Source organism: Mya arenaria, chromosome 8, assembly GCF_026914265.1.
Source record: "Mya arenaria isolate MELC-2E11 chromosome 8, ASM2691426v1".
In the NCBI taxonomy this organism is placed as follows: Eukaryota; Metazoa; Mollusca; class Bivalvia; order Myida; family Myidae; genus Mya; species Mya arenaria.
The window spans coordinates 23,487,007-23,502,061 of NC_069129.1; the positions used below are offsets into that span (position 1 = coordinate 23,487,007).

Below are 15,055 nucleotides of genomic sequence, written 5' to 3' on the forward strand. Positions count from 1 at the left end.
TCTGAATATATATATATATATCTTTTAAACCGCGAGATTATGTTAATGTAATTGCGCTTTACGGAGCGTTATTCTATGTGCTTAAGCAGAACATCTCTTAGTGCGTCGATATACATAGCATTACCCACTGCCGACAGGTGAACGCCGTCGGCCGCGAAGAAACCAGGAGTATCTAAACCTATATCTATGGATAGCGAGTCGTGTGCGCCTGTCGACCTTACCCAACTGCGCCCGTGGCGATTAACGCGGATTCTCTTTTTATTGATTTGTGATGACGTTAACTGGCGTGGGTTTCGCCATTGAAATCTATTTAGTATATCTACCCAGACTATAACGGCGCTGGAAAATGCGGATCTAAGGTAGCGTATTTCGCGAGTAATTGAGTTAAATATTTTCGTTAGCGGAAACACAGTTAAATCGTTGCCGCCTAGGTGCAAAACTATTATTTTGGGTGGCTCGCACAAAAGGACATTGGATTCTACGGACCTGCGGAAACGTTCCCATCCGATGCCCCCGACGCCCAGCCAGGCGATGGTCCGCGGCAACCGCAGGTTCGGCGAGCCCCTCTCCTGTGCGTACCGTCCCGCGCGCCTGGGTAGCGAGTCGCCCAAAACCCAGATATCTATATTACAGAATTAGACATACCGTGTTACGAGTGAAATAATTATTTAATGTAGGGTTGCGTTGTATTTGTATTTCAGTGCGGGTTTTGTATATTCTATTCGTTAATAAATGTTATTTAATTGTACGAATGTAATGCGTGAGGCCCAGATATCGCCCCTTCTAGCTTACACACGGATATATTTCTTGTATGCTTGGGACGACCAACGACCAAGTTTCATAATGTCTGTCTTTTGTACGCCGCGTATGGCTAGGTCGGTCGCACGGCCGATACGGAAGCTGTGAGTCTTAAAGTTTTGGGTACTGTGGCCGGCTCTCGTTAGACATTTGTTTAAGACAGCGGTTACCTGTTGTCTAGTGACCGGAAGTCCGTTGCTGTGACTAAAGGCTGATGTTCCCGCAGGTTTAAGTGACAGGTACTCTAACATAGCTAATACTGGACATGGGTGTGTTTTTTCCCGGGGGAGTTTCAACGTGATCGGTGGACCGTGCTGACTGGTTTTATGTATTCGTAAGGTCACCGACATGAATTGCTCGTTGGTTGTGATGGCTACGTCTTTTCGCTTAATTTGATTAGACGAACCGCTAAGTGTGGTCGCTACCAGTTCGCTGATGCGGAAGAGGCCGAAATAGGCCATTGAGAATATTGCCTTAAAAACCTTAGCTTCGAATTCGTTATAACACACACTAGGCAATGCTGCGATGATTTCGGTCAATATTGATTTTGTGATGGGGCGTCTCGCATCCCGCGAATGTCCTTTAGCTCTCACACAACCTTCGAGTAACCCATTGACCACAAACATAGAGTGTATGTCCTGAAAGCCGTTTATTTTGTGTATGTAATTTAAACCCGCCACGTAAGTTTTTATTGTATTCGCTGCGCAGTTATTTTCGAAACAGTATGCTATGAACCAAACTAAATAAGGTGCGGGTATCGGCATGTTTTGTTTTAAGTTATATTTCGCGAGGAATGCTTGGAACGCGTTTAACGCTGTGGTATATGTCCTGCGCGTGTTGTCTGCTAAAGAACATCGCAAAAGTGTGTCAGCTCTTTTTTGAAGATTTCCCAAAGATGGGGCGGGACGGGATGGGGTTCCGCGTCCGCTTCCGGTGCTTGCTTTCGGAAACGCGCGATCTGGAAGCGTGAAAGGGCATCGCATATTAAGTTTTTTGAACCAGGTACGTGAGACGCCCTCAAAAGAATATTGAACTGGAGGCATTTCAATGTCAAAACCCGAAGAATATCCATCACTTTATCCGACTTGGCTGAAAATGAGTTTAGGATGTGGACGACACTTATATTATCGCAATTAAATCTTACTTTTTTGTTTCTGAGCCCCTCCCCCCAAATGAAAATAGCAACCATAATAGGGAAAATCTCTAGGACCGTGATATCTTTGAGTAAACCTTCCTTCTCCCATGATTCGGGCCAGCGGGCGCATGCCCAGTGCCCCCGGAAGTAGATGCCAAATCCTAGTCCGTTTCCCCCGGCGCTATCCGTATATAACTCTGCGCCGTCGTTTGTTAGCCAGAATTGGTCATGAAATACTGAAATGCCGTTGAATTTTTTAAAGAAATTGAGCCATAATTTTAAGTCTACCTTAACGGACCTTATTAAACGGACGTGGTGGAAAGGCTTGGTTAGACCGCATGTTGAGTTAATCAGTCTCCTGCAGAAGGGGCGCCCTAACGGTATCGCACGACAACAAAAATTGAGGGACCCGATCAGTGATTGCATTTCTTTCAGATAAGTTGATTGTTTGGCCATGATATTTTGGATATACCCCACTATTTTTTCGACTTTTTACGTCGGTACGCGTACTACCATTTCCCTTGTGTCAAGTTCGAGACCTAGGAAAACTAAGACCTCTGTAGGGCCCTCGGTTTTTTCATGGGCTAAGGGGACTTTTAATTCCTGCATTAATTCTATGAACAACTGGAGTAGGGCGTTAGCCGCTGTTGTGTCTTTGTCCCCGCCTAGAAAGTCATCTAGATAGTGAATTAGCATTCCCGAGTCTGATTTGATTTTTACGCAAAATTCCAGGAAAGTTGAAAAACGCTCAAAAGTCGCACAGCTGATTGAAGCGCCAAAAGGAAGTGTTTTGTCAATGAAATACCGGTCATTAAATTTATAGCCGAGGAGTTCAAAGTCCTCCGGTCGTATCGGTAGCAATTTAAATGCGTTCTTTATGTCGACTTTAAAAATATTACAATTCCTGCCCAGGGTTTGTATCATTTTGACCGCCTCGTCGAAACTTGTATATTGTACGGATGCGTTTTTCGGATCGATGTGGTCATTTACTGAGGATCCGGCAGGGTAGGATAGGTGGTGTATCATTCTGAACTCATTTGGCTCTTTCTTTGGTACCAAGCCTATGGGTGAAACTACAAGGTTTTTGAATGGTTTAACAACAAAAGGACCCGCTTCTCTGCCAGCTAAAATTTCTTTATTAATTTTATCGATTACAATATCTGGCTGTTCTCTGGCTGATTTAAGATTAGTGGCTTTCCTACCCAGGCGTGGGCCCTGGTATTGCAGACTAAACCCGTGTTTAAACCCGTTTTCTAAGAAAATTGCCTCCTGTTCGTCATAGGAAGATAAGTGAATGTGTAATGTAGTCAAATCGATTGGTGAAAGCGCGATGTCCCAAGTATTCGGGTTAGAAATGACGTGGTGTTGCTCCCCTAATGTTGTCATTGAATGAGGTGGGATGGCGCCCGCGAAAGGGCTGGCGCGGGACATTGAAATGTTGTGACGTATGAAATGACTGGGCGCGCTGTGGTACGCGGTTAGATAATGTGCATACTGATGCTGAGTGACCTTGGCCGCAGGAAGAGCAAATGTGCCGAAACCTACAGTTAGGCCACGTGCAGCTGCCCATGTTGAAAAAATGGCACACTCTCGCCATTCTGCTTGGAAAGGTTCCCCTTGGGCTTGGGGCAGGCGTGGCCGCGGCCGGCATTAACATGCATCGCCACCATAAGTCCGTGTTAATATGTGCCCATGATGAGGGTTCGAATGCCTGCCGTAGCCTAAACTGTTCGTCGTAGCTGCGCCACGCCAGCCCGCCCTGGCGTCCCGCGCATTCTCTAATCGTCCACATGTATTGCAGTAGCTCGGATGCTTTAGATGGATTGGCCTGAATGTATATGGACATGTATATAATAAAAGCATCGGTCCATTTCTCGATCGTGCCGATTTTATCCCTACATTCCCTCGGCCTAGAGAGCAACTGGCCTTCCGCCGTCAATTGTAAAGTTGTTCCCGAACAGAAATCGGTAAGTTCGAGCGAACCTTTCAGAAGCAGAGCCAAATTTACGAATTCTCCCCTCCTGATCTGACTTCTAATTAGGTCGGGGACGTGGGCTGCTACGTCGTCGGGGGCTAACCTAATTGGACTAGGTCCCCCCGGCGCGCAAGGCAGATGTGTAATGGGGGCAGGCAGAGGAGGGACGGTGGAGGACGCTGCTACAAGTTCGGGGGTATTCCCCGCTACCGCACCACACCCTATGTTAAACGATGTATTTGTTTCTAACACATTTGATCTTTGAAGAATCTCTTCAAAGTCAACAACGTTTTTATTACCTTTGGACACGTCGTCCAGCGGGCTGCTCAGCTCTTCCTCTGGCTCCGTTTCTGCTTGCCTAGTTTTCCTCCTCTTAGCTCCTCTCCCCCGTCCTGGCATTTTCACAAACTTTTAACTTAACTTCAAAACAAATAAATAATATTTTTTCGGTATTATATGTAAATAATTTTTATTATTTAAACACGTTTCAATGCATGCCCCACTCCATCCCAAATCCGAAGAGGTCCCCCTCAAACGTCTAATATTGAACAAACTCCTTGTTAATTAATATTACACTTCGATAGAAAAATAATATTTGGTACTTAAATGGTAAGGAGGAATCTCCCTTCACATCTAGATGGCATAATCGCATCAGTGCAGTTGATACTTAATTTGGAAAAAGGGAATCATTGTAGTCTTTAAAGAATATCTAAATAATTCCAAAACAACAATCACACCGTTTTAGTTCGTATTTAGCATTGCTATAATTATACACCAAAATAAAAGCAACAAGTGATTTTAAGCAATCTTTGAGTAGTATGATTCAAAGTCTTAAACAACGCAAAAGCCATCTTAAAAATGTTTGTCCACAATTCTAAAATTCATTCGTAAAATATCAAAACCAATTGAAGATATAAATTTACTTACATTTAAAATGGGGCGAATTTAGTCAAACGAAGCAAGCGAAAGCTCCTTGAATTTTTAGTACATCTTCTATAACAAAATAAGAGTTTATCGTTGAAACTCATTTTAGTATGACGTCGCGTTTCCATAACTGAGTCGATTTAATATGGCTTCGCCACTCGTTAAAATATGTTTTTCTATGAAACTCGTGAAATAAAATACGATCTTACACTGGAATAAACAAATTTTCTGTTTCTTTTATGCTTATTTTCCGTATTTTATAGAATTTTGATTTTTTTTTTCTAAATTACCCCCTTTTTTTGAAAAGGGTGTTATTTACGCCGCTACCCGTCGGGCGCCACTCATGCGAAAAATATAGCTGTCAATTTTTTATTTCCGGTTTGTTGAGAAAGGGTTCTCTAATATCCTTTTTTATGGTTTATTATTAGCTTGTTTTTTTTAATGTAAACATTTTATGCACAGTTTTCAATGAAGTTTTATAAGTGCATCCGTGTTCCAAAAAATAACGAAAACACTTTTATTTGAAGCATGGTACAAATACATAACCATTACTACGACGCCATTTATTGAATGAAAATTTGAAAGGTCGAATATGATGTCCAAACCATTGCGGATAATCATTGGATATCAAACATTTTTCTTAGTTTAGGAGTGTGTTTCATAATGCATGGATATTCAGTCATCTTACTGTCAGAGACCAGTTTGTTTCGCTTGAAAACAGGCCGATTTTCCAGATAATGATGCGGATCACGCTTGTGTGTTGGCAAATTTGCGCGTGGGTGGGGTAAACAAATAAGTTTATCTGTAAATTGGAGTGTGAATTTTCCGGGAAGTTCGTATTACAAGGACAAACAGTTAAAAAAACATTTGAATGATGATATAACATTCTATTTTTGTACCAATAGTTCTTTTCGTCTGTAAGTTGTTTGGTAAGACAGCAAATGTTCAAACATTCAGCTTCAATATCCAGAAAATGTTTGAAAAGATGGGATAACCACTTTCTAATAAACGTTAAGTTGTTTCAATATATTTGTTTATACCCTATATGTAAAATCTAAATATGTTTAGATTTTGAAAGTTTTTTGGTTGAGTGTTCTGTTTTGATCAAGGGTAACTGCCGTGGATTTTAAAAGTAGTTCTGAAAGTTGATATTTTATTTCATGCATACCGGTGAAAACGTGAAAAATATTAGTGATTGAAAAATTGATCATTTCACTCTGGCTCGAATGAAATGATAACCGTTGCTCATTTCACTCTGTACAGACAATTCGGGACTATATTTTTCCATCTTTTATAATATAAGATTTGCTTCCCTTGACTTGGAAAAAATAACATGTATGTCACAAGTACATCGTCTGTGGTGCAGGTATATACACATTGACCGAATCGTATTGAATTGTCCAAATCAAATTATGCAATAGGTTTAATAAAATAAATAGTTTTTGCGATTGATTATAAATTATAAAAAAAGAACAAGCTTACCAATTAATGTGTGAACTATTTCATGGAACATACTGTTACAATTAACCCGCTTGGTAGGTATCGGTTGAATATTTACTTGGCCACATTTGCTAGTAATAGAGTTGATTGATAATTTCTTCCTAAAAACTCTAACCGCGTACATGTATGCACAAGCATTTTGAATTTGACCGATTTCCAGTTTACATTCATCAGTTCAATTCATCTTTCTTTTTAAAAACATTTAAAGTCTGCGCTGCATCCCTCCCAAAAGCATCTTCGGGCACATCCTCGACATTTCCTCTGGGGACACACGGGAATGTGCCCGGAATAACTGATTCGCTGTCTCAACACCAAAACATCCTTCGGCTGCACTGAGCATGAATTCACCCCGAGAAAATACCGTAAGATCCAGATTCTGAGAGCGACAGAGTATAGATAGATATACATTACGAAAAACACTAAACACAGGCATTCGTTGCTTTTACGAATTTACTCTTTTATAAGTCCATCTTTGTTAATTTAAAACTGTTGAAATTGTTTTTGAATGTACAAAAACGTCACATTCTTAAGTTTCATTGAATTGTATTTTTACGCGATACATTTTTTTTATTTCCGAAATGCTTTTGTTTAAATACTTGTTTGGTGCCTCAATAAATTTTAAAAATGATAGGTTTCGTTGATGGAAGTAGGGTTTTATCTAAAAGTAATTTCAATTCCAACAACCAATTTCATAAAGTGTGGAACTTTTTTTTAATTGGACGAACTGCTCGCGCGAAAAGGAGGTAACTTTGACATAGCGGTTTTTCCGCAGTTACTTCCCTTTGAAAGAGGCCACAAAAATTTACTATAGCGGGGAAATATACTGAAAAAAAACACACGATATATGCATGAAATAAAAAGAAAATTTAATGAACTCAGTGTAAGGCTACGCCACTCGTGAAAATATTTTTTTCTGTGACCACTCGTGAAATAAAATACGATCTTACACTGAATTAAACAAATATTTTCTATTTCACTCCTTATTTTGCTTATTTTAAAAATATCAATTTGATAATTTCACTGTTGTTTTTTCACTGATAAAACTCCATATTTCATCGAAAAGCATGAAAGAAAGTGTTAGATTACTGTGTCAATGCAAATAATTTCTTATCTTTATAATTCCTATGTCCTTCGAAGAAAGAAAGTGGAGATATTGTATCACGGTATCGAGGCCAATTTCTCTGACATATATCTTTCGAAAAAAACAGGAACACATTTTAATCTAATCTATTACGTAACACATTCAATGTATTCCAATGAAACTTGGTATAAATGTTTCCAAAGGCAATACACACATAATTAGGAAAGCCCACAACTTTGACATTAAAAAGTGTTGAGTAATGTCCCTTTTCTAAGCAAAATGAACAGACGAGAGTAGGCGTTCGCTCCGCCATTCTTTTTTATAATTTGCAATGGGCAAGTCAGATAAAAGCTCAACGTTCAGTTCTTTGATTTATTAAGATAAAGAGACAAGCAAACATGCAATACATAAGAAAGCGTTTACAGCGATAAATCAATTAGCATAAAAAGGACCATCATGAAACATAAGCAAATGTTTTAAAGCAATGTTTGTAGCTTAAAACATGGATACACTACTTATACTTATAATCGATACATTAATCGTAAAAATAAAACTATACCCTTGAACATTCACTCAAGTCAAGTCAATTGTTTAGTCACTGGCCAAAAATACATACTATACATCATAAGTGCATCATGAGTTGTGTCACGGATTGCATCCATTCAGTCATATTATAAATAGTGAGCATGATAGTATCCCTTTAACTATTCATTTGTATCATCTTTCTGGATGTTTTGATAATATAGAGCAATATTTGCAATTAGAAGCAACATTAAACAAATGACGTTTTCCTTGCCACTTTTTTAAATTCTTGTTATATATATTAAAAGCAATATGTTGAGGCAATTATATAGTTAATGGCATCGTTCGAAAACAGATAATTTTTTATTACTTAAACATCACCCATGAAGCTTATAAACATCAAAAACAAAGCAAACATTTGCTAGCGTTTTACTAAAATTGGGAATTAGGTTACAACAACATAATTTCATATTTATATTAATCACTCTCGTTCGCACGATTTTACGTGAGAGGGTAGTCCGGCTTTGTGGCGAAAACCGGAGTTTCCGGAGGAAACCCACTTGTCCGACCTGGTGACCAGTAATCAAACTCTTTTGTTTAACTTCACAATCTTTATTGTTGAGATATATCACGTGAAGTCGTCGGGTGTAAAATACAAAGAATTCATAATGATATTTTACATTGGTAAAATTCCGAACAGTTGGAAAAAAATACTACACAATTGTCAAAGGTAATATATACACGATTCAATTATTCAGAACATACTTATTAGATAGACTTTATAAACATATGCGATAAATCACTTTAAATAAAAGATAAGGTCTCGATACATGGATAAATATCGGTACACTCAAGCTTTCTTACCACCTTGGAACCTTTATTCACTTCTAATGACGGTTACTCGTTAAAACAAAAATTACCATCTTGAAACATTGATATACTTCCACTTCTGCCACAACTAATATCAGTAAATCTAAAGAGATTAAAGGGCTGAAAACATGAATACACTGTATATATCGATAACACGTTAAAAACAAATGCTACCGTGTTGAAACATGAACAGTTCATTAATATGATAAATCGTTAAAAATCAACGCTATTATCTTAACGTATACGTACACTATAAATATTTCACAACAAAAGTGATGAACTATACTTATCGATACAATGTTAAAGATACAAGGTTTGACCTTCAAACACGGATCAATTATACACTGATGATCGATAACTCGTAGAAATACAATAAAAGCCGCTTTGAATCATGGATACACTTTGAATATAGAACAAATGTAAGCAATAAAGTCACAGCCCGGAAACTCACATATGGATATTAAATGTATATATATAAATCGCTGAAGTGAAAGTTGTCTGCTTGAAACATAAATACACTATGAAAATCGACAAGTCATTACAAAAAAAATTTGGTTAAATGATTACAAATAAAATTACCGTCTTAAACCTTGATACATATTGATAAATGATTACAAATAAAAGTTGACGCCTTAAACATGAAAACATTTTGATAAATGATTACAAATAAAAGTTACCGCCTTAAACATGGATAACAATTAATTAATGATTACAAATAAAAGTTACATTCTTAAACATGAATACATATTGATAAATAATTGCAAATAAAAGTTACCGCCTTAGATCATGGATATATATTGGTAAATACAAAAAATAGTTACCACCTTCAAACATGACTGTACACAATAAGTCATTGCGAATAAAAAATACCGCCTGCATACTTTGATGCAACATAAATATCGTTAAATGATAACAAATAAAAGTTACTGCCTTAAACATGTATACAAATTGATGCATAATTACAAATAAAAGTGACCGCCTTAGAACATGGATACATATTGATAAATACTAAAAAAATAAAAGTTACCACCTTAAAACATGGATTAATATTGATTTATGATCTAAATCAAAAGTAACGATCGAGGTCGCTTATGATTAATACATATTAATTAACATTTTAATGTAAATCATTCTAATGAGCATCTACGAGCAGACCTTATATTTAGCATTTTACTCAGAGTTTCACCTTAGTTTAATATATGTATGCTTTATAGTCTGAGTTTATCCCGTTAAGCCAATGACAAAACATATAAATCGCAATAAAGATTGTATCCCGTAGACTTATCTATTTTTTAAAAGTGTGTGCAAAACAATTATTGACAGATTATTTGTATGTATAGAGGCACAAGGCTAGAAAATCGATAATTGTACATTTCATTAGTCGAGCATGTAATCAGATCTTTCATGTTTTCAGGGCATTGGTTGTTATACACAGAAATGCATTCATGATACTTGATTCGATTTTGATTCATCCTTTTCTGCTGTTTAAATATTTTAATTGATGATGTTCCGATAGGCTTATGTATAAAAATATCAGCTGTTTAGAAGAACTTATTTGTATCGTGTTTGCCTAGTTTAGCCCATACTGGACGGCAAATGATCGAAATAAGACAGTATATATAAATTGTGACACAATCACTACATATAGTCATACATTGAATGAGACAAACTCTTTAGCTTAATTGCATGTGTCAGGTTTAATTATGGTCTATATATACCCCAATATGTTTTGGTACTAAGATTTGTTTTCTATTTTGATAACACGTATTTAAAACAAAATAGTTTAAATTCGTTAAGATGGAAATAAAATGGCAATATAGAGGTCTATAAAAATAAAATCATTGCTTTATGAATTTAAGTCCAATTTTAGTATGGCAGATCATAGGTATAGTAAGCCAGAAAATGATTATTGGGGTTGTCAATATCTAAATATTCAGGATTCGACACAGATACTGAGAGCCTATCATGCTTGTTTAGCTTAAAAACCGCTGATAGGAAACTTGAATAGTAACCGTCTTTTCTTTCAATTGATTTCTTGGTTTGCATGAGGATACCCGTCGTGCCATACTGATGTGAAAGGAGATCGACATGATGATTGAAGATCGTCGGTCTGGTTTCATTTCTAGAGGTGCTTGTATCCTTTTGTCGTTTAAGATTCAGTTGCGAAGAAACAATGTAATAGCCAGGTTGTCGGACAAATATTTCTCCTTCGAGTTCTAAGTGTATGCAATTGTTTGCTGAAAATGTGCGCCCGTTTTTATTCCAAAGGACTCTGTAATGACCTTAAATAAAATATAATTGAATAGTTTAATAGTGATGGATACAACCATAACATTAAAGTAAAACACTTATTTAAAATAAATACAAACACATGTATAACAAACATAAATTTTGAGTGATAAACCTTTAACTACTTACTAAATAATGCATTCATGGAAAACAATAATTACCGATAAAAAGTTTGTTACCATTAATTAAATAGCTGAAAAAGCAAACATTTTAAATATTTGGTGAACGTTAACAGATTTGCTGAGATATACTATCATATCATAAGGTAAAACTCCCGTGTTTTCTGCACCAATCTTTCAAATTGAATTCGTAATCCTTCGTAAGAAACTTTGTTTTCGACATTAATTTATTTTTCTGGTCTATTTAAACAATAGTATTATTTGTGGTGAATCTTATTTGGGAGAGAGAGTCCATCTTTAAACAAGTCTTTCGTATTGTAAAGTGTTAACTTACTGTCAACTGTGTAACTAGGTTTGAACTCTACAATACCGACAACTTTTGAAACGGGCTGCCTGTTGTTTGTTTCTTTTTCACATTCAGCAAGCATCGATTCGTCTAGTATGTCAAGCAGAGCTTCATTGCGAAATAATTAAAAAAGTAAATAAAACATGAGAAACATTTATTTATTTACACGCCAGTGCTTTTGACACGTGCTGAATTTCTTTCTTTGATTTCGCCAATAAATTGTCTTATATCTGTATCGACATAATCATTTTTTTATAATTTAAGAAACGAAAATTGACCAATATGCTTTAACTATGATTTTTATGGACTTTGTAAAAGAATATACGAATACATCATCGACAATTACCATCAGTTATAAGTCACGAACTATGTATTCTGATGTTTTCCTTTTATCAAGGTTGTCAATCACATCGGCAATCAATGAAGCCACAAAGTTTTTTGATATTAGTATACAATGCTCGAATGCGTCTTTCGTTGTGAAGCCAATTAGGTTAAAAACGAAGGTAGATAGTGAGTGTTGTCTGTTTGTTTACTTTTTCACAGAATGTAGTTTCACATAGAATAGACTATGCGTTAAGTTAAATGTAAACGTTTCTGATTACAAATCAACACAACGTTCACAAGATCGATTCATGGTCGTAGAACTGCCAAAATATGCTTACTTTGGCTGTCTTTGCTGTAGATGAAGTACTGCTCAACCATTTCCTAGTGCCGGCATAAAGTATATATTACCATAATGTCAAATTAGACATATTACATTAGATGCTATCAGCAATTTACTAAATATGATAATCAAAATTAAAATCCGGAGATTACTTTCAAGAAAAACAGCGTTTCTAATTTATATTCTATATTGTTTAATGTCCTAAGAGTTAAAATATATATAATCTGTCGGAATCATTTGTGTTCAAATGTGTTTTTGTACCTCTTGTAACAAAGTCTGAGCAAGGATTTTGACTGGTCCACAGCACATCCCATCTTCTCTCATAATGATAGCAGAATGTCCACCTCTTGGGCCGGATGTTGTGTAAGTTTTAGACATCATTGTGTCGCAATCAATACACGATGAGCTTTCTTGGGGAATCGTTAAAGACGCTCTTACAAACGCCCAGATTGTTATAAGTATCAAAAAAGCAGCCATCAAAAGAACGTTCAACACAATGCATATGACGGCATGCCTTTTGATCGTTAATTCACAAGCAAACTTCATGGCCCGTTATGACTGTGTGAATGATGGTATTGCAATTTACTGAATTGATGGAAATCCTGAAAGAGAAAAATAGAAAAAGCTTAAAGGAACTCTCTTATGTTTCTGACCAACATTTGCTTTCACGGTAATGCATCTGAAAACACTAATGTTACAAATATTTTACTCTTTAATACCGAAATTACAGGAAAATACAAATAAAGTTAAAAACTGGTCATAGTGGGGAGAGATCCAACGCCGGAAAAGGCATGAATACAACTGACAACAAACCGCTCGCATATAAGGACTCTTACGTAAACTCAGGAATAATTTTACATTTTTCATAATCGTCGACTTCAAAAACATTTGAGTATATTTCAAATTTATGTACGGGATCCAGCCGCCGTCAGTGAAGTTTACTCATGATTAACCAAACTTTATTTCGTTATAAGTGTAAAAAAGTGCATTTTAAAAAAATGAGTGAGGCCATTCAACAACTGGGAAACACCCAACCCTTTTCAAGCGATCATTTTGTTTTTGTCGACACATATGTTTATGAAGTAAAAGATGTTTAACCGTGTTGTTTTGTCGCTATCTTGAAACGTAAGCAGACGTGTAATGTAATTTGTTTTTATTTACATCTAACATCTAGACACGATAACGCATTTACAATTTAAAACACAAATTTATTTCTGAATATCAGAGTAGATATCTTCGACAATTTAGGAAACTAGTATCTTACATGCAATTATTGAACACGTGTCTGCTTCATGTGAGTCATAGAACAAGAGGAAAAACGCATTATTATTTTATTTTTTTCGATTAATTTTGCTGTAAATAATTCAGTAAACTACATACCGTCACCTTTTATCTGGGCTTCGGACCAGCAGATTGGCAGGGTTAACTTCCGTCGCACGGGCTCTGAAATTAGTTACGTAATATTTGAACCTATATGTATACACATATCTGAAAAACGACAGTCGGTTTGTATCAATTCGTAAATACTTTCTTCATGTAAAAAAATCGACTAATAAATTGAAAGTAGCATTCTTTAACATCGGTATTTGTTATGTTTTTGGCCGATCTTTCCGACTTTTTCATATGCACGCATGGTATGCGGTAAGCGGTTATTCACGGAAACAAAACAGCTGCGGATGTAAACTTATACTGCAATATAATAAAATGCGTTAAATGGAAATTGTCTTGCGATATATTCCAGTATTTATACCGGGGTCGTTTTTCTTTTGTTTATCGTTTTCATTAATGTTTTCTTGTTTAAAAGTAAAAATGTTACATGTTTCCTCTTTTTATTTTGAGTGTTTAAGCTTTAATAATTGCACACTCTAATTCAACATTTTTCATTATAATTACTTTTTTAACAATCGCATGGATTACTTAATTTGCGAAAAAGGCCCAAAAGGACAGATGGGTACATGCCGCGCGAACCAGTCAGTCTGAACTTATTTAAAAGAAATTACGCGCTGCAAATGACTCGACAGATTGGATTGATTGAGTAACCAGGGAGACACTCAATTTAAATTAAACTACTTACGAAAACGTATTATTCAATATCACGTTTACATCCAATACAAATCCCAATACACATTATATATGAATATTATTCTTAAGAATTCGGAATCATTTTTTAGAAAATATAATTTCAGAAATTAACAACTACTTTCGTTTTCCTGAAAAGATGAGCTACAATCTATTTATTGCATTTGTCGCTTCGATTACAGCGCATTATTAAAAGCTATTGATTCATTTGGAATACCGCCTTTGTTTGTTGATAAAGATATTGCATACAGCTGTTAGATTAACAGTATAAACAATCGCTAAATGTTTTTGTTAATTCAAGTTCGTTCGTCTGCATACATATATTTCTAAAAAAAGTTGATATTACAATTTTCAAGATGATCTACTTCAAGTCTTTCTGAATGAGAAAGTAAAGTTAATAGTTAATTTGTATAACTCTTTCGTATTTTTGCAATCGATTTGAAATGGAGAAAAAAAATTCGATCTTCCATATGCCGCCATTTTCTGAACATGAAACACTCTGATTTTTTGAAAATATTGCATAATTTATCGACCGATGTCTGCGTCCTTAATCTTTGAATGTAAACAGTTTTTAAAGGCCCAGTTTCTTTTAGAGCTGAAATAATTAGAAAATGAGTAAACAACTATGATAGAGTCTCAGATATGGTGTGATAAAACCTCGAGATAGACACGAAAAAATACCAAGGGAATCACTATCTCGACCACTGGCTCACTCACTCAATCTGTCAATATGAATTATTTTAATTCAGCTGT

The 15,055-nt window shown here is 35.9% G+C and overlaps 3 protein-coding genes across 5 annotated transcripts; all 3 read right to left on the bottom strand.

Annotated features, from left to right (window-relative positions):
• Positions 1-306: 306 nt before the first annotated feature.
• Positions 307-2,629, bottom strand: LOC128244072 (uncharacterized). Its single transcript, XM_052962089.1, has 3 exons — positions 2,473-2,629; positions 2,029-2,169; positions 307-1,756 (listed from the first exon to the last, which is right to left on the bottom strand). Exons 1-3 carry the CDS (start codon positions 2,627-2,629, stop codon positions 789-791), a joined length of 1,266 nt encoding a protein of 421 aa, XP_052818049.1. The 3' UTR covers positions 307-788.
• Positions 2,630-3,154: 525 nt separating this feature from the next.
• LOC128244073 (uncharacterized) lies at positions 3,155-4,307 on the bottom strand. Its single transcript, XM_052962090.1, has one exon. It carries the CDS (start codon positions 4,305-4,307, stop codon positions 3,282-3,284), a length of 1,026 nt encoding a protein of 341 aa, XP_052818050.1. The 3' UTR covers positions 3,155-3,281.
• Positions 4,308-7,837: 3,530 nt separating this feature from the next.
• LOC128242939 (uncharacterized) lies at positions 7,838-14,427 on the bottom strand. Of its 3 annotated transcripts, none has more exons than XM_052960391.1 (6): positions 14,298-14,427; positions 13,610-13,666; positions 12,485-12,825; positions 12,222-12,264; positions 11,548-11,667; positions 7,838-11,087 (listed from the first exon to the last, which is right to left on the bottom strand). In XM_052960391.1, exons 3-6 carry the CDS (start codon positions 12,767-12,769, stop codon positions 10,672-10,674), a joined length of 864 nt encoding a protein of 287 aa, XP_052816351.1. In that variant the 5' UTR covers positions 12,770-12,825; positions 13,610-13,666; positions 14,298-14,427; the 3' UTR covers positions 7,838-10,671. The 3 variants fall into 3 exon arrangements, with proteins under 3 accessions (XP_052816351.1, XP_052816350.1, XP_052816352.1); XM_052960390.1 differs by having other exon boundaries at positions 13,604-13,666; XM_052960392.1 differs by lacking the exon at positions 13,610-13,666 and having other exon boundaries at positions 14,298-14,345.
• Between the last annotated feature and the right edge of the window lie 628 nt (positions 14,428-15,055).

Bases quoted from the DNA above. Each gene is read 5' to 3' on its own strand.
- LOC128244072 (XM_052962089.1), bottom strand. From the start codon at position 2,629: ATGCTAATTCACTATCTAGATGACTTTCTAGGCGGGGACAAAGACACA. The intron at 2,170-2,472 runs GTCTCGAACTTG...ACGGCATTTCAG, and splicing joins AGAGGTCTTAGTTTTCCTAG to TATTTCATGACCAATTCTGG. The intron at 1,757-2,028 runs GTTTACTCAAAG...TCACGCTTCCAG, and splicing joins CGAATCATGGGAGAAGGAAG to ATCGCGCGTTTCCGAAAGCA.
- LOC128244073 (XM_052962090.1), bottom strand. From the start codon at position 4,307: ATGCCAGGACGGGGGAGAGGAGCTAAGAGGAGGAAAACTAGGCAAGCA.
- LOC128242939 (XM_052960391.1), bottom strand. From the start codon at position 12,769: ATGAAGTTTGCTTGTGAATTAACGATCAAAAGGCATGCCGTCATATGC. The intron at 12,265-12,484 runs GTACAAAAACAC...TGCCGGCACTAG, and splicing joins CTCAGACTTTGTTACAAGAG to GAAATGGTTGAGCAGTACTT. The intron at 11,088-11,547 runs GTAAGTTAACAC...ATTTTATTTAAG, and splicing joins ACCTAGTTACACAGTTGACA to GTCATTACAGAGTCCTTTGG.